This window comes from Coregonus lavaretus (assembly GCF_964263955.1).
Source record: "Coregonus lavaretus genome assembly, chromosome: 2".
Classification (NCBI taxonomy): domain Eukaryota; kingdom Metazoa; phylum Chordata; class Actinopteri; order Salmoniformes; family Salmonidae; genus Coregonus; species Coregonus lavaretus.
Window position 1 is genome coordinate 3,017,017 of NC_139989.1, and position 18,504 is coordinate 3,035,520.

Sequence of the window (18,504 nt, forward strand, 5' to 3'; positions counted from 1 at the left end):
TCAAGTCCATGGAATTAAGTTATTTATTGGAAATCCCTATAATCAGCCTTATTACATCATAGTAGCTCAAGCGCTGTCTATGGTGTTAAAGACAGACACAGTTCAGTGATATTTAGCTAGCCTTGGTCCCATTCTGTATGAGCTGTAGCCAACTCCTCTATAGATGCCAAGCCTTACATGACATCTTTGGCATGACAGCGACTGAACAGAGGAATTGGCTCCAGCAGCAACAGACTGGACCACCAGGCTGGTTAGGAGGCAGCCATTTCCTCTGACAGAACTCAGCTGTCTCTAAACCACAGCCAGGGGGGTGTCACAAAGCAGGAACAAGTAGATAAACAGCCAATTAACATTCCTAAATATTCTGAAATAACTTAATATCTTCTAGAAATAGACATTGGTTTAATTGAAAAACATAACATTTTCAAGATTATTTTAGGAAATAAACCACAAAAGTAGTAGTTATATCTGAATGTTTTTCAACAGTAGGCCTACCTTGCTTGAACTGAGTGATGCTTTGTGACATATTCCTCTGGTAGTTGATCAAAACATAAAACCAACAGACAAACACACATGGGGAAACAATAGAAAAATACAGACTGTTGAAAAACAGAAGTTGGGGATGTGTAGCCTTCATTTAGGCATTGAGCAATACAAACAAAACGTTCTCCAACTGCATTATGGCGTCATCGGAATACGATATAGAATTAAACAAAGAAACATTCCAAAGGATACAGAGGCATCTTCAGGAGAAATCAGTTTTTCGTAACCAATAAATATATTTAATCCTAACTAATATAAAAGCGTTGCCAACTACAAACTACAATGATACAGAACGCAGGACAAAACATAAAATGGTTGATCTTTTTATTGCGAATCCAGAGATTCTGTACTGTATTTTGTAACTAAATTCCACTCAGCATGAAATCGATATAAATACATTAAAAAGATAACGCAAGAGATTGCGAGTAGCTGCAGTCATGTTATCAATGAGTTAGTGGGAGGGCTGAACCTCCTTGAAATGTGTTGTGTGGGCGGGGTCGTCACTAGTTAACACAGCCACAAATGTGGGCAGAGGGTACAGTGATTCCGGTAGAGAAGTATGGAAGTCCTGTGCTGATTTTCGGAGCGGAGGGGAAAAAAATCACACCTTCCCCTAGAAGGTCCTTAGATCTGGAGGATGATGACAGGTGAAAGGAGGCAGGGGAAGAGAGGAGATGGGAGACGAGGTGGGGAGAGAGGAGATGGGAGACGAGGTGGGGAGGGTAGAGATGAAGAGGGGAGATGAGGAGGGGAGAGAGAGGAGAAAGGAGGTGGGGAGAGTGTTGGGGAGAGGAGATGGGAGAGAGGACAGAGGAGGTGGGAAGGGGGAGTTGGAGAGAGGACAAAAGGAGAGGAGTTGGGGAGAGAGGGGGCAGGGAGGGGAGAGAGATACGGATGGAAGGTCACCAGATGGTCATTCCTTTCATTGCAACCGTTCCAACCTACAGAAAGCAATAAAGATATTGGGACAATAAAGATACTGATTGATCACTTACATCATCAATGTCCTCGTCATCATCTCCGATGTCGTCAAACTGGATGTCTTCATCGTCCCCAGGACCGAAGGTATCTGTCTCGTTGATCTTGGCTGAGTGGGGAGGAGACAGGAAGAGGAGGAGTCAGAGAGAGAACAGGGATGTGCAAACAAAACAACCCATGAATTGAATACCTACAAAACCAATCAATGGGTCAACATGGAATTTGGTCCAGCGGTAGTCATCATGGGCTGTGTCTCAATCATTTCAACTAGCTTTCTTTCCTCGTCTCCTCTCCTACATGACCACTATTCCAATCCCATTAGCTGTTACCGTAGGGATAGCTCCTCTTCCTGGTACTCACCGTGCTCCGGCAGTTCTCCGTAGGCCTTCAGACTCCTGGCCTCGTCTGCATTGTACTTCAGGATCACATCAGCTTTGTTGTCCTATAGGGGTAGAGAGAAACCTAAACTCCAACCTGTTTTTATGATACAATAGGGCTGGGTGATATGGCCAAAAACAATCTTGATTTTCTTCTAACTTATGGGCGATTCCCGATTTATAGCTCGATTTTTTACATGTTCTCTCTGAATAAGCGTTGTTGTACAATTAAAAGGTCAACAAACTGCATTTCAAACAGTCAGCAATAATCTAATGAATTCAGAGAGTGTGTAAGTATACCTAGGCTGAATATAAGCCTTCCACAACCATAAGACCAACTAGCTTTTTTTGCAATAATCACTGAACTGGCTTTCAACTCAGTCTATGAAAATGCCCTTTTGTTACAAATTGAACCAGAACCATGCACATCCCCACTAATAAACGACCGACTTCTTGTAGCAGGCGTTATAGAAAATTAACACATCACAGGAGTCTGCTGAGAGGAGGACGGCTCATAATAATGGTTGGAACAGAGCCAATTGAATGGCATCAAACACCTGGAAACCATGTATTTCATGTATTTGATGCATTACATTTATTTCGCTCCAGCCATTACCATGAGCCCGTTCTCCCCAATTAAAGTGCCACCAACCTCCTGTGTAACACAGGTCTAATAAACAATCTCTCAAGCACAAGCCCACATGCTAATTAGTAGTCAGATAATCTTCATATTTCAAGTCTGGCCAACTTTGATCTATTTGCTAGCTAACAAGGTAGAACAGTTGAACTCTTATGAACAGACCCTCCTGTCCATCTCCAACTGTTTGAATAGCATGCTTGCCTGTCCACTTTGTTTAGATGTTGAAATCAAGTGGCCTACCTGGATAAGATGCTTATTTCTCAGAATGAGTTGCCAATTCCTTATAGAAATGCGCATTTTTATTCTCATTTAACATTTATAAAACAACTAGACAGCTAGCACAGTCGGTGGCTAAAATTCTGCTAGCGGCACGTGGCACAGAAACGGAGCATTTATTTTCCAGAAACAATGTTCATTGATAGGCTACTCCCATTTTAGTAGGGTCTACTCTCTGTACCTTTCGGGAGTTGAGTTATAAAAGGGTATCATTAGAAAGGTTAAGTTATTCTATTACAGTAAAATAATGTCTCAGTGTGTTTCAGTGTCCATATGACTGATTCTGTTGGACCAAACTTCAAATGCAAATAGCGAGTTGAAACAGCTTTTTGTCATAGAGGAAGAAGTGATTTCTCATCTGTTGTTGTTGTGGGTGGCAGGGACTTGGTGTATGAGTGGGACTTGGTGTATGAGTGGGACTTGGTGTATGAGTGGGAATGTACACAAAGGTGCAGAAGGAGCAAAGGAGACGAGACCAAAAAGACAACATGAGAACAAGTGGACATAAACGCTCATAAAAACAAAAACTTGATTCTCGCGATACAGGCATTTGGAATTTTGTGCTAAAACATACATTTCAATTAATCAAATTAATTACATATTTCGCCCAGCCCTAAGTGACAACCAAATGCACAGTCACCCACAACAACAACAGCAGTCGTAAACTTGCGGGTCATCTCACCTGGTAATCTCTCAGTCCCACCAGGATGATATCTGACGTGTTAATCCACACCTGGAAGAAAAACAACATCATAAGAATGCTTTTACAAGGAATTCATCAAATGAATGGATAACAATCTAAATAATTGGTTTACACACAGCTGCAGCCCATGCTGTGTCGCGGTTGACAGTCCATAGAGGAAAAAAGTGTTGAGTCCGCATCATTCCGGGTTTCCTTTGTGTGTCAATATGACGGGCGTGTGTGTTCCTACCTTTTTCCTGAGTTTTCCTCGGATGTGGCAGAGCCGCTTAACTCCATCAAAACACATGGCTTCCAACCTCCCATTACCCAACATCTTAATCACCTGGGCATATTCTACAGGAGAGAGAGAATGACTTAACATACACAACATCACAGGAGGTGAGAACACCTGAGTGTACTCTACAACACAGGGGAGAGCAGTACATTGCTCCCACTGAATATGGCCATGTTGATCATTATGGTTGTATGCCTACACCCTCAATACAATACACATCTGCTCTAAAACAGGGCTGTATTTCTATCTGCATTCTAGAAACCTGGAAAAAAGGGAGCTAAACATTCTAGAGCATTGTTAGGAGCAGTTGAGGTATTCTACACAGGGGAGAGACTGGCAGTTCTTATTCTAGAACATTAAAATGATATTCTTATTCTAAAACTGGTGTGCGTGAAGGCTTTTGCCTCAGCCAAAGCAGTAACACACCAACTCATCAACCAATCATATAGTCTTCAACAAAGACTTGATTAGTTGATTCAGCCATGTTGCCGTTTGGCTGGAGCAAAAAGCCTACACCCACACAAGCCCTGGCAGAGACCCCTACACTCTCCCATCACCTTCCATCTTTCCACTCACCCTGCCCGTCCTCTTTGAACACCAGCTCTCTCTTCTCAGACTCGTTCTCATTCTTTCCACGTCGACGATTCTTTCCTCCCTTACCTGGAAATGACAGATATACATTCCGTCATACAGAGCACTTACATTTTAGTCATTTAGCAGACATTTTCACCCAGACTGTGTATTTAACTACTGTAACTAGCTATGTAAGGTAAAGGTTTTTAGTTTCCACTTGACCTGTGAACTCGGAGTATCACACCAATAGCTAGCTAACCTATACTGTATTATTTGGGGTTGATGATAGTGTTTCAATGTCAACCCCACATCATCAACTACGGAGGACCATGATGACTTATAACAAGATGTGACAATGTTTTACAGGAATAGAGCGCAGATATGCCATATGGCCAACTAGTCAGTACGTGAAACCTTGCTTCAGGTAAATGTAGCTAACGTTAGCTGACTGGGGTTTGAATGGGTTCGTTGAGTAAATAACGTTAACTGCCATTAAAATGCAAGTGTCAGCACCGTGAGTGGCTAGCAAGCCAGCTAGTTAGTTAAACGACAGAATAGTAATGTGCGCCCTTAACAGTACAATTTAACTTCAGAACGACAATACAGCGAGCTGGCTGCTCTAAACTTAACTTACCTAGTTTGTACGTACCTAGAATTTTGAACATATACGCTAACTAGATGGCGGTTACCGTTAGGCATTATGTCAGCTAGCTAACGTTACTAGCGATTCAATTGTGTCACGTTTTCACTCCGTGCAGACTGAAGTAGTCAGACACTGTAGTCAGAGACGGCAGTACACATTCCGGGAATAGACGGCACTTTTAACACTTTACCTTTATTCTTGGGCATATTATTTACAGCTCAGATATTCTCTTCGTCCCGTGGTGATGTGGTGTCGCTTACTGCTGTATGAACAATACTGAGAAAGAAAAACGGGCCAATTTCTCCCGGCAGATTTTACGGAAAACCAAATCACCACTTGTGCACCGGTTTACGCATGCGCATGTCATTTCATACAAAATTATAAAGCTTTATTCACACATTGTGAAACAGCAATACACTATGCTAGCTAGTTACTGTCTTTCTTTATCATATCAATTTAGGAAGGCAACAATAGTACACGTTTAAAATAAACACACAAAAGCATTATACAAAGCATATATTCATTTGAAAATATATTTGTAAATGTAGAAGGGGGCTAATTTACCTGGGTATGTGAATGGACCACAGTCTTTCTTGACAGTCTTTCTTGACTAATCTTTAAAAATGTTCATATGCTGGAACTGAGTAAGTGTTTAGAATAATAAAACCTATCGATTAAATATACATTTTATACATATGTTTTATATTATTCATTCGAATAAAAATAATATAGCCTAGGTTAAATGCTCGTTCAGTAGAAACACTCCACTACAGTAGGTGGCGATAGTGCACATTTTCTGATGATAAAACAGAAGAAGTAACAACCTGCTAACTATTTTAGCAATCCATGATAAATTATAACATTTTGGTAGCTGGAAAATATGATTTTGGTTGATTGTACACATATCCATGGATATTTCTGAATTCACCATTGTTCAAACTTCATAGCCAGATAGAGAGAAAGTGGAAAGTCAACGTGCGGATATTAAATAGTTACTCTACACTGTAGATAGCTTAGCCACAGTTAGCTAACTGCTAGCAGACAGCAATAACAAAGATACTGGTAGTCTGGGTCAGTGTGTGCAAACGCAGCTGTAACACCTCGGTGACGACACAAAATGTGTAGCTAAAAAGTATAAACAAGTTGTGACTCCGTTTCATTAGAAAATAACTGGCTAAAGAGAAGAACGCAATGGAAATCCATAAATGCATTGTTAGAGGATGCGCCAATCAATCGGACGCAATTATTCATTACAGTTTACCAGAGGAGCCACAGAGACGCCAACAGTGGCTACAGTTTATCAAGGGAAGCAACCCTGGAGCGCAAATAACAGATGTTTCCCGTTTATGTGGCGACCACTTTACAGAAGAGTGCTTCACAAAACTTGATCTCGGTTTCACCACGAGGTTAATATTAAATCTTGACGCAATCCCAACGATTTATTCCACTGATAAAACATCGGTTTATCGGCAATACACAGTGAGTATGATATTCGCGCTACGAGGCTAGCCTACAACTTAAAAAACAACATTTGTACGTGTTTTATTAAACTTAATTGAACATTGGGCCAAACCCAAACTGTTGTTTAGGCTATAGCATCAAAGACAGTAGCCTAAGCTATAGGCTCGTTAATCAAAGATAGTAGGCTGAAAAGGTTTTAGTAGAGAAGATGGCGGCGCAATTGCTTCAGACATTTGCCGCCAATTAACTAGTTCATTTCTTTAACTTTTCACTCCACCAACAAAAACACATTTTTAATTCTTATAGGCTGATATTGGAAGACGTTATGGCTATCTAAAATTGCCTAGCCTACAGTTTATTAAACCAAGTGTAGCCCTGAACTAGTAGTATCTATCTGTGCACCCAGAATGCTCCGATTCAAACTCCCATTCACTAGCTCTGCAAGCGCTATAATGTCAAAATTCGTTCTTTGATCACCAAATATGCAGTTTCTCTGACCAACTATCATATTTGCTGACCAACAAATGTATTTTGACATTATACTGCTTGCAGAGCTGGTGAATTGGAGCTTTCTGGGTGTTAGAGGTACATATACTGGTGTAGCACTACCTTCAACTCTATAACTTTAATTTAATAATGTTTCTAATAAATTAAACACTTCTTGTTCATCTCTCACAGGTGTCCGCTGAGAGTGCGAAGGGGACTGGGATGTTGGAAGTAAAATTGGCTGGCATCAAGGAGGAGCCAGTGGACAGGGAGTTGGATTCGCAGGTGAATCCCTGGAACAATTCGTTGGATTCAATCAATAAATTGTTTAGTTCAATCAAAGAGGAAGATGTTGGAGAGGATGAGAGCATTGCAGAGAGCTATGACCAGATTAGAGTGGTGAAAATAGGAGACTCACACACAGGAGAGAGGAAGGAAGAGGGACGAGAGTATGGGATGGAATACTCACACATTCACCCAGATGAAGGAGAGGAGGGAGGCTATGATGCCATGGTAACAGAGATTCACGGGAAAGAGAAAATGAATGTGACGGAACGTGAGGGGGAGGTGGAGGGAGTGTTTGTGATAGAAAACTCAAATCCAGAGGAGGAGGAATGTAGAGAATATATAGTAGGGGAGGAGGAGGGATGGAGGATGGAGGAAGGAGGAGAGAGCAGGACGGAAGAGATGTGGGTGAAAAAGGGGAGACGGAAAAAGCTTCCCGGGCCGCAGTGGTGGAGATATGAGCAAGAGAGGAGGAAGACCGAGGAAGACGAATGGAAGATGATTGCAGAGAGGGCAAGGGAGGAAGAGAGGGAGAGACAGAAAGGTCAGACTGTGGAGGGGAAGAAGAGAGTGGCAGGGTTCCGCTGCCCACAGTGCAGCAACACCTTCCAGTCCCGAAGCGAGTTACTGGAGCACAAGACCGGCTGCTGCACTGACGCGAAACACGCCTGCCCAGTGCCACTCTGCCCCCAACGCAACCCATCCAAGGGGTCCCTGAGGACTCACATCTGCTTCCACCATGTAAAGGAGGACAACAAGGAGGAAAAGGACTTGGATGCTATCCGGAAACCCAGAGGAGCCGGGGAGCATCAGAATAAATTCCAACCCAACCATAAGAAGAAATTCTTCTGCTCCCTCTGCAACACATACTACAGAAACCAGATCGTCCTCGACAAACACTCTCGTAGTCACACCAGTTTCCGCAAAGTAATGTTGTGCTGCTCCTTCTGCTCCGTGGAGATCCTGAATAAATTCTCGATGAAAAAGCACTACAACACGGAACACCCGGGCAGGGTCCCGCGCTGTGAGATGTGTGAAAGAAACTTCCCCTCGATCGACAGCTTCCTAATACATCAGGTTAGACACGTGGCCGTGACTCCCTACTACTGCTATGAGTGTCGTATCTACCAGCTGACCCAGAGGGGCCTCACTGTCCACCTGAAAAACCACGCTCTCAGACGCAACCAGGTGCAGCTGGACCGGCAGTCTGGGAAACTCAACAAACCTGACAATACAGGTCATCATAGTACAGCCCCTCTGAAGAAAAGCCCCTCCCCTCTACCCAACAACCCTGCACCTCTACAAGATAACCACGCCCATCTACAAGACATCAAAGAAGAAGAATTAATAACCATATAAATACAATCTCAATCTAGTGCTGTGCTTTTAACCCCTCCCCTTTGTCCGATAACCATGCCCCTCCTCTGACATGAAAAACTGACCTGGGAACTTTATTAGTGAATATTTCTATACAGGAGAACACTGAGACTGGGATGAAATCATCTAACTAAAGAACAGCTAGTACTTGGTTGTTACAGTAAATGAATTCTGAAGCTGTTTGCTTTATCGATACAGACGGAATGGGAGAAATGACCTTCAAGCTAACTGTCATTTAGAGAGAGAGTTTAGGTTTGTAACGATGGGATTCTTATTGGATATCAGATTGAAGCCAATTTGTGCAGTATTTGTTTGTCACTTTCACATTGAAGGCCATGCGTCTTCAAAGCGTTGTAAGCCATTTGTAAGCCCCATAATATCCTACGTTAAATGTATTTAGCCTTAATTTCTGTCATTCATTCTAGAGATAATTCAGTTGAATCTTTTGTATTGTCCTTTATCAATTTAGATTTAGAGAATTGTCTTACACAACATTAGCTGTAAGTAGCTTTACGTAAAATGTGATAGTCGCAAATGTATACAAATGTAATTAAGTGTTTCTGAGTTAATATTTGGGTTGGTATTGAGTTGTAGAGTATATTATTAGCCCATACATGATCCTATGAGGTTTACATGTTTGTTCGTTCTGGTTCTGCACCTTCCTCTTCATCAGCACTTGTTTATTTCTTACAGTACTCCAGGGTTAGTAGTACAGCACTATGGGTAGGGTGAAAGGGTGCAACATACCCATAGAAATGTGTTGTATAGAACATGTATCTTTTTAAAAACATATGGATTGTCTGTCATGTAGAATAGGGAATTGTGTCAACTCTAGTACATTTCTATCTACACCAGATGTATACATTAGGAACTCTCTGGGCCAATGGAAAGGAGAACTCTCTCTGGGCCAATAGGAAGCCAAGTGAACTTTCTCTGGCCAATAGAGATTAGACCGGAATGCCACTGTAGCCCTGCCATCCAGGAGCCTTTTGATGTCGACTGGTTCCATTACTGAACATCTTTGATGCATTGTTCTCTACACTATTGACTGTATGTTGTCTGAATAAAAAGCCTTTCTGTGGTATTTACTGGTCAGTGAAAAACACAGTTGTATACTGAAGGTATTTTTATTATGTTCAATACAAAGTCCTACTGTGACTCCACTGAGATACAAAACCAGAGAGAGGAGACAGCAGCAGCAGCAGGGGTGGAGGAAGGGACACTATCTCCACTGGAAAGGGACACAGGAAGGAGAGTGACACAAAGACATCAAAAGAGAGAAAAAATGCATATTCTACTCTCAAACTGGAAGGGGGAAAAAACATACAGACATCTCAAACACACAACCTTACAGCTCTGCTCAATCAGAAACTGAAAGACTGTGTTACAATACATCCAGAAGAGCTGAGGGAGAGCGATCGAATAGGTAGGAGTTGTCACCAATCCAGGATCAGCTCATTCATTCAATAATACTGCTACAAGTCATTGATACTGTAGCTACAGCTTTCTTCATTCAATTAGACAGACAGTGCTTTAAAGGGATTGACAAGAAGTCAGCAGGTGCCAGCTGGCCCAGACAGTACCATACTGGATTACCTCCACAACTGTCATGACATTCCAGACGGCAGGTTGAAAGGGTTCAATTCACCATAAAAGATCATGTCCCTTCTATCCACACATTTCTACATCCATGGACCTCTCCCACCCCCACCTGTGTGTTTACGTTACATAGTTAATGGACTTATAAAATACATTGTCTTTAATCTCCTAGAAACCTGAGTTGCTCTACTACAGTATTGCCAGTACACTTCAGTACCAGACTCATACAGACTCCTCATAGCGTCATCCACACACATGCTGCCATCAAATGCACCTCAGAACTGGGAAACATAAGGTTCAGAGGAGTGCTGAGGAGCATTTGAAGGCAGCAACATACACACTGGGCAAGCCACAGACTCGCTGTCCAGATAACCACCACTTAACACTGGTCCAGGATCAGGTTTCCCTTGGTGTCTGTAAATGTTGAGGTGTGGCGTGGACAGGGCAGGCTGTACCCAGACTGGCCCAACAAAGCCATGATTGGACCTCAGTCCTGTCACTCTGGATGTTGTGTCTGACTAGGAGGAGCTTGTCTCTACATAGGGGGCGGGGTCAGTGGAGCTCTACCTGCTCTCACTCTTATGACATTACTAGTTTTGAAGAGGCTACCACAGAGTTTCTAAACCCAGAGATGCAACATCGCGAGTCTTCCGGGATCGCTTGCGAAACAGACCAAGCAGACCAGGCCAGGGTTTGGGGTTGGTGAAGTCAATTAGAGAAGTAAAAAATTATTCCTTAGTTGTTAATTTTGTCGAAATCTAAAGGCACAACCTGGATTTGAGCCAATGTCTTAAGTAGTTGAACGTGTTATTACTCCAACCTCCTGAAAGTGACAAACTGACACGTTTTCATTTTCGTCAAAAAAAAGGGTTATATCGAAGGAGTGCCTTTGATTTGACGGTCTGCACACGCGCAGTTCAGCACGAGACGATCATTGGACCCGATGACGTGTTTCTACGCATGATCTTAGTTAGCCAATGTCGCCATAACATTGGTGACAAGTGTGATCTGGGATTTCTATTGGAGAAGCAGTTTTAGCCTATCTTCATATTGTACTGTCTTTGAGGCTACTTAGGTTTATACACAGAGCTACATTATACAGTTCATCATCATCAACATTTTAATATGGGTCTTAAATGCATAATGCAGGTATCTCTCAAATGTTCCCAGAAGTACAGACATCTAAATACAGCACATTCATGTTCCTGACACCTGTCTCTTGAGTCTAGAGGCAACGCTAATTGTCCAAAGCAAAGACTGGAGAGACGCTACAATATTTGAGTGGTCACCACCAGCCCTGGTCTCCAGCACCAGGGGTGAAGATCACTGGGTTAGTTAATAACTGAGCAGGGTCAGGGGGGCTCCCAGGTGCATCAGAGTTCTGTCCAGGTCATCTGAGGGACCAGGTCTGTCCATCTGTCTGAGCAGAGCTCCGGCAGGGTTATAAGTCTGAGGTGAAACGTTAACGCTCAGAGGGCAGTGGAGGTGAGTTTCTTCACCCCCCTCCGTTGGGCTAGAGTGGAACATTCCACGGGGTCCAGGACAGGTGGAACGTTCTTGTTGAGGGCAGAGTAGGTGGCTGCCATGGCGCCCTGCATAAACCAAAACAAACGAGTTAACAAAAAATGGCAACTCACACTTTATAGTGTCAAACACACAATAAAATATACTGAGACATTAAAACAGGACATTTAGAGTGTGTCTGTTACCTTGACCAGGTGCGGAGCGTCCTGTCTGGTCAGTGTGAAATTGGGCAGCTTGTATCGGTGTGTGACCCAGGAATGACGCAACACCTGCCCGGCTGTCAAACGCTGGTGTGGGTCCACGTGTAACATCTTAGACACCAGCTCCTAAATGTCAGAGGTCAAAAACATATTACAACATTATCAACCATTGAATATTGTGTTTGAATGTTGGTAACATTCCCTTGGCTTCTGTGTGAGTGTGTGTGTGTGTGTGTGTACCTTGGCCTCTGCTGAGACAGAGTTCCAGTATCCTCCGGTCAGAGAGAACTTCCCGCTGCCGATCCGAGCCAGGATCTCCTCTGGTGTGTCCTCTGGACCGTTGGCAAACGGAGTGAACCTGGAGAGAAGAGGAGAGAGGGAGAGAGGGGGGGAGGAGAGAGGGAGAGAGGGGGGAGGAGAGAGGGAGAGAGGGGGGAGGAGAGAGAAGGGTAAACAATTGCAAATACACAAACAACCACACCAGAAGGTTAGTCCAGGGAAACATCGCACTGTTGCACGCACACACACACACACACACAAACACACAGCCTTACCCTGTGAGCATAGTGTAGAGTAGGACTCCTAGACTCCAGATGTCACAGGCAGCATCATAACCCTGCTTCTTCAACACCTAGACAACACACCACACACCCACATACTGTATGATCAGTGGATGAGAGGGTACACATAGAGAATATCAGCGGTTAAGAGAGAAAGAGAGAAGGAAAGACTAGTGTGAAAGAGAGAATTGTCCGAACGAATAGGAAAGAGAGAGAGAGAGAGAGGGGGAGAGAGAGAGGGAGAGAGAGAGGGAGAGAGAGAGAGAGGGGGAGAGAGAGGGAGAGAGAGAGAGAGAGAGAGAGAGAGAGAGATGGAGAGAGAGAGAGAGAGGGAGAGAGAGAGGGGGAGAGAGAGGGAGAGAGAGAGGGAGAGAGAGAGAGAGAGAGAGGGAGAGAGAGAGTGTGTGGCATGGTACGTACCTCTGGAGCTACAAAGTTAGCAGTGTAGCATGGCGTCATCAGCAGGCCTGTCTCAGTTCTCAGCTGCTTGGCGAAACCAAAGTCACAGATCCTGATGGACTCAGCGTTCCAACTCTCATCCACATACAGGATATTACTGGGCTTTAGGTCCCTGTGCACCACCTGGCAATCAATCCACCAATCCGTCAATTAATCAATCACACACATCAACACATTGAAAGACAACTAGGTTACCTGGTATGCTGTAAATAAAATAAAATAAATTATAAAATGTAGGATCAAAGGGTTATAACTTGATATACACTCCTACTGAACAATCCTTTAATAACACACACACACACACACACACACTCTTACCCCCTGCATGTGTAGGTATTCAACAGTCTTGGTGATGGTGTATAGGACAGCGCTAGCTTCTCTCTCTGAGAAGAACTTCTGTCTCAGTATCTTATCCAGCAGCTCTCCTCCCTTCATCAGCTCTGTGACCAGATACACTGTCCTACCGTCATCAAACACCTACAGCAGAGACAGCAGGGTTATACTGGTGTAATAGTATGTGTGTGTGTGTGTGTTTAACTATCCTTGTGGGTACCAGAAGTCCTTGATAGTAAAACAAAGAAAATTCAGACAAGTGGGAACATTTCGCCGGTCCCCACGAGGAAAAATGCTATTTTAGGTTTAGGGTTACAATTAGGGTTAGAATTAACGTTAGTTATAGTTATAGGGTTAGGGGTTAGGGTTAGGGGTTAGGGTTAGGGGCTAGGGGTTAGGGAAAATAGGATTTTGAATGGGAATCAATTATTTGGTCCCCACAAGGATATCAATACAAAACTGTGTGTGTGTATTTTTGTGTGTGTGCGCGTGTGTGTTTGTGACTCACGTCCTTTAGTGTGATGATGTTGGGATGTTGTCCGTATCTCCGTAGTATCTCCACCTCCTCTGTTGGGTCTCTGTTGGCCTTACTGATGATCTACAACACAAACACACACACACACACACGTTTTGGGGTTGAAACCAATACCAACTTGTGTGTATGTATGGCTCTGAATACTAGCAATACAATGGTCAATGTCAGTACTTTCTGGTGTGTGTGTGTGTCTCACCTTAACCGCGTACTCCATGCCAGTGATCTTGTGTATGCAGCGTTTGCAGACGGAGTATGATCCCACTCCTATATCCTCCTTCACTTCATACGCTTCAGACAACTGGGACACATTTCTGTGTAGCTGCTACACACACACACACAGATTAAAAACTACACATTACAAGATCCTGTGTGTGTGTGAAGACCATATTCCAGAGAGAGAGTGGGGAGGACAGAAGGAGGAAAAGGGTGTGGAGGCTGCAATGCAGGGGAGGAAAAACGCTTTGATTTATACTCATCAGCGTGGGAGAGGCTTGTGTGTGTGTGTGTGTGTGTGTGTGTGTGTGTGTGTGTGTGTGTACCTGCATTACAGCAGTCTGTAGTGGTTGTGTCTCTTCCTCTGATGTCATGGCTACAAAGCTGAATCCTCGGAACAGCTGGTGGGCGTTGGCACTGGGCGGAACACCCGGGGAATCTATACACACACACACACACACACACAAACACACACACATACAAGTGGTTGATTGTCAACAGATGAATGAGTAATTGACAGATGGATGGATGGATGGAGAGACGAGTGTGTGTGCACGCACAAGTGTGTGTGTGTACCTTTGGGTGTTTTAGTGGTGAACTCTGGGTCAAAATAGGTGTGGTCAGGTCGTCCCGTAGCAGGTTTGAAGGGAGGGCAGAGCTCTCTAAGGAACAGTTTCTACACACAAATAGAGGACATATTATATGGTATATAGTGACTCTACAGCCTCTGAAACACAGTGAGAAGAGACGTCACATTACTCACGTTCCAGTCTATGTTGCAGTAGAATTGATGTCTTTTAATCTCCTCCACTCCATCTGGGCCGGCCCCTACAGAGAACAGAACAAGAAGTTAAACTTCAGCACAGATCTAGGATCAGATTACCTTCCCCAATCCTAAACTTAACCATTAAGGGGGAAAACTTAACCCTGACCTTAGATCAGGTTGTGTTACCTAGCCTGTTAGTAGGGTTGCGTTTGAAAAGGTTCCTTAGGAGACTCTGGGCTTCGGAACTCAAAAACTGTGGCATCCCCAACTTAGCCCTGAGGAGAGAGAGAGCGAGAGGGAGGGAGAGAGAGAGAGAGAGAGAGAGAGAGAGAGAGAGAGAGAGAGAGAGAGAGAGAGAGAGAGAGAGAGAGAGAGAGAGAGAGAGAGAGAGAGAGAGAGAGAGAGAGAGAAAGGAAGGAAGGAAGGCAGAAGAGAAGAAAACAGTGATACAGGGAAAACAGAGAACATCAGATAGTGACACAGTCATCATTATTAACCTGTATTCAATCTGACTGAATGCTGAAGTCCAGTAACACACACAGGAAACTAACTCAGCGTTTAACAGAAACGATCTCAGCAGTCTAGAGAGAGAAACATTCTCAACATTTTCCACTGAGAGGGAGAGATAAATCATTCTGTGTTTAAATCTCTCTCACCCATTCCATCTCTCTCACCCATTCCATCTCTCTCACCCATTCCATCTCTCTCACCCATTCCATCTCTCTCACCCTTTCCTGCACCCTTCCTCTCGTTCTCTCTTTCCCATTCCATCTCTCTCCTTCTTTACCCTCCCTCTCTCTCTCCCACTCCATCTCTCCCCTCTTCCACCCTCCCTCTCTCCTCCTCTCTCGTACCCTCCCTATATCTCTCCCCCTTTCCGTCATCAACGTCTAACAGCCCACTTAGCTAAGTCCATTTACCCGCTTTTACCACTCTTATAGTCTTTCCATCTATCATGCCCTCCTGCTGAGTGCTACAAATACCTCTTGTAATATTAATCCCCCGCTCTTTTCCCCTGGGCTGCCTCAGCATAGAACAAACACACAAACACAAACCCAGTCTTGTAAACACATTACTCCAGTGAGATTAAAAAAGGTCAATTATAGTAACCCTAGGTGTAAAATAGTAAATAATGGCTATTTCTCAGAAAGGTTTAAACTGTCAAGAGGAGTGAAACAAGGTTGTCCACTATCGGCATATCTATTTATTATTGCCATCGAGATGTTAGCTATTAAAATCAGATCCAACAATAATATCAAGGGATTAGAAATCCAAGGCTTAAAAACAAAGGTGTCATTGTACGCTGATGATTCATGTTTTCTTTTAAATCCACAAATTGAATCCCTCCACAGCCTCATAGAGGATCTAGATACATTTTCTAACCTCTCTGGATTATGATAAACAAATTATGATAAATGTACTATATTACGTATTGGATCACTAAAAAATACAATTTTTACATTACCATGTAGTTTACCAATATTATGGTCTGATGGTGATGTGGATATACTCAGAATACATATCCCAAATGAAATAAATGATCTCACTCCAAAAAAATAAAAATAGAAAGTTAGCAAAAATAGATAAGATCTTGCTACCATGGAAAGGTAAATACCTGTCAATTTGTGGAAAAATCACCCTGATTAACTCTTTAGTATTATCCCAGTTTACCTATTTGCTTATGGTCTTGCCTATGCCTAGTGAACAGTTTTTTAAGTTATATGAGAAAAAAATATTCCATTTTATTTGGAACAGCAAGCCAGACAAAATTAAACGGGCCTATTTATATAATGAATATGAATTAGGAGGACAGAAATTATTAAATATTAAAGCATTAGACCTATCACTAAAAGCCTCAGTCATACAAAAATTATACTTAAATCCGAACTGGTTCTCTAGCAAACTAGTAAGATTGTCTCACCCAATGTTCAAGAAGTGACTTTTTCCCTTTATTCAGATTACAACCCCTCACTTTCAGGTATTTGAAAAGGAAATCATCTCCCAAATATCACTATTTCTAAAACAAGCCATAGAAAGTTGGTTGAAATGTCAATTTAATCCTCCAGAAATGACAGAACAAATATTGCAACAAATATTGTGGTTAAACTCAAATATACTAATTGATAAAAAAACGTACTTTTTTAAGAAAATGTTTAAAAAAGGTATAATCTTCGTAAATGATATTATCGGTAGGAATGGTGGAGTTATGTCGCACATGCAGCTAACAAAAACATATGGAAATGTCTGCTCTACCCAAAATTACAACCAAATAATTGCAGCATTACCGCAAAAATGGAAGAGGAAAGTGGAAGGAGGAAAAAGTAAGGAACTTGTCTGTCGGCCCTGCATTAAAGAACATAATTGGTTAAAGAAAATTGTGATAAATAAAAAAGTTTACCAGTTTCATTTAAGGACCAAAAGATTGACAGCCGTCCCATATAGATTGCAAAATAGTTGGGAAGAGATTTTTGATGTACCGATTCCATGGCATAGTGTTTATGAACTGATATGCAAAACGACGCCGGATTCAAAACGTATAATTTTTCAATTTAAATTATTATATAAAATTCTTGCTACCAATAGAATGTTATTTGTATGGGGGATACAATCTTCCCAGCTCTGCAGATTTGGCTGTGAAGAGACATAATCATTAGATCATTTGTTTTGGTACTGTCCATTTGTAGCTTGTTTCTGGACACAGGTCCAGGAATGGCTGAAGGATTGCAATATTTGCATGGAGCTGACCCTGCAGATAGCACTACTGGGTGATCTGAAAAGTCATAGTCAATCGATCAATAATATAATAATACTTTTAGCAAAGATGTTTATTTTCGATTCACAAACTGTAGAAACAATGAGAATAGAAAGGTTCAGAACTTTTGTAAGACATCACAGTACAGTTGAAAAATATATGGCAAATAGAAATCCAATATGGATGGTGTTAAGAGATAGATGGGAGGTGTTGAATGGAGCTGAAGGATGGGACTAATAACAACAACTAATAACAACAAGATAACTAGTGTAAGACATGCTGAGTCCATAATAAGTATATAGGTTATATATTGTGAGCTTTTGTGAAAGAGCACAGTTAGAAAGATATGGCATATAGAAGCATACCAGATGAACATCATGAAAATGATCGGAGGAAGTTCAGGAGTAAAAACAAACAAAATATAATTATTGACTGTGTCCATAAAATGTATATAGTATGTATAAGCATGAAGTAGAGGCCTAAGCATTGTTGTTCACTAGTTTACTCCAATTAGGGAAGGGATGGTGGGGTTGGAAAGTAATAAAGGGAAATATTTTTTTTTTAAAGGATATGTATGTATATATATATATATATATGTATATGCGTATATGTATGTGTATGTGTGTATATATATATATATATATATATATATATATATATATATATGCGAGAAAGAAAAAAAACATATGGGGGATTGGAAGTGATGCAGACAATTACATTGATGGAAGTTACAATCTATCTGCAATATTAAAGCTGATCTACCCCCTAAAAAAATTAATAAAAATAAAAATAAAAGAAGTAAAGTGGTCGACCTGGTCGAAGAGACTCACTTGAGGATCATGGTCATGGTGTCCTTGCGGTCTTTCCCGTGGAATGGGAGCGTTCCGGTCAGCATCTCAAACTGGGAGAGGATGAAGATAAAAAAAGTTTCACACATCCGACCAACC

At 42.2% G+C, this 18,504-nt stretch overlaps 3 protein-coding genes across 3 annotated transcripts in view; 1 reads left to right on the plus strand and 2 right to left on the minus strand.

Annotated features, from left to right (window-relative positions):
• On the minus strand, positions 1–5,363 carry LOC311100940 (eukaryotic translation initiation factor 1A, X-chromosomal). Its single transcript, XM_084141916.1, has 7 exons — positions 5,198–5,363; positions 4,368–4,451; positions 3,747–3,850; positions 3,497–3,547; positions 1,882–1,963; positions 1,539–1,630; positions 1–1,173 (listed from the first exon to the last, which is right to left on the minus strand). Exons 1-7 carry the CDS (start codon positions 5,211–5,213, stop codon positions 1,168–1,170), a joined length of 435 nt encoding a protein of 144 aa, XP_083998042.1. The 5' UTR covers positions 5,214–5,363; the 3' UTR covers positions 1–1,167.
• A 723-nt stretch (positions 5,364–6,086) lies between these two features.
• LOC311103465 (uncharacterized protein) lies at positions 6,087–9,714 on the plus strand. Its single transcript, XM_084145032.1, has 2 exons — positions 6,087–6,486; positions 7,147–9,714. The coding sequence occupies exons 1-2, from the start codon at positions 6,199–6,201 to the stop codon at positions 8,596–8,598; spliced, it is 1,740 nt and encodes a 579-aa protein (XP_084001158.1). The 5' UTR covers positions 6,087–6,198; the 3' UTR covers positions 8,599–9,714.
• Positions 9,715–11,322: 1,608 nt separating this feature from the next.
• The window catches only part of LOC311103454 (ribosomal protein S6 kinase alpha-3-like), a 14,181-nt gene continuing 6,999 nt past the window's right edge, over positions 11,323–18,504 (minus strand). The window contains exons 9-21 of the mRNA XM_084145023.1: positions 18,388–18,458; positions 14,992–15,080; positions 14,803–14,867; positions 14,616–14,715; positions 14,366–14,478; positions 14,023–14,148; positions 13,800–13,889; positions 13,277–13,435; positions 12,920–13,081; positions 12,494–12,570; positions 12,180–12,297; positions 11,925–12,065; positions 11,323–11,807 (exon numbers count right to left, since the gene is read on the minus strand). Of these exons, the coding sequence (XP_084001149.1) occupies positions 11,685–11,807; positions 11,925–12,065; positions 12,180–12,297; positions 12,494–12,570; positions 12,920–13,081; positions 13,277–13,435; positions 13,800–13,889; positions 14,023–14,148; positions 14,366–14,478; positions 14,616–14,715; positions 14,803–14,867; positions 14,992–15,080; positions 18,388–18,458 (1,434 nt within the window). The 3' untranslated portion in view covers positions 11,323–11,684. The remainder of the gene's footprint in view (positions 11,808–11,924; positions 12,066–12,179; positions 12,298–12,493; positions 12,571–12,919; positions 13,082–13,276; positions 13,436–13,799; positions 13,890–14,022; positions 14,149–14,365; positions 14,479–14,615; positions 14,716–14,802; positions 14,868–14,991; positions 15,081–18,387; positions 18,459–18,504) is intronic.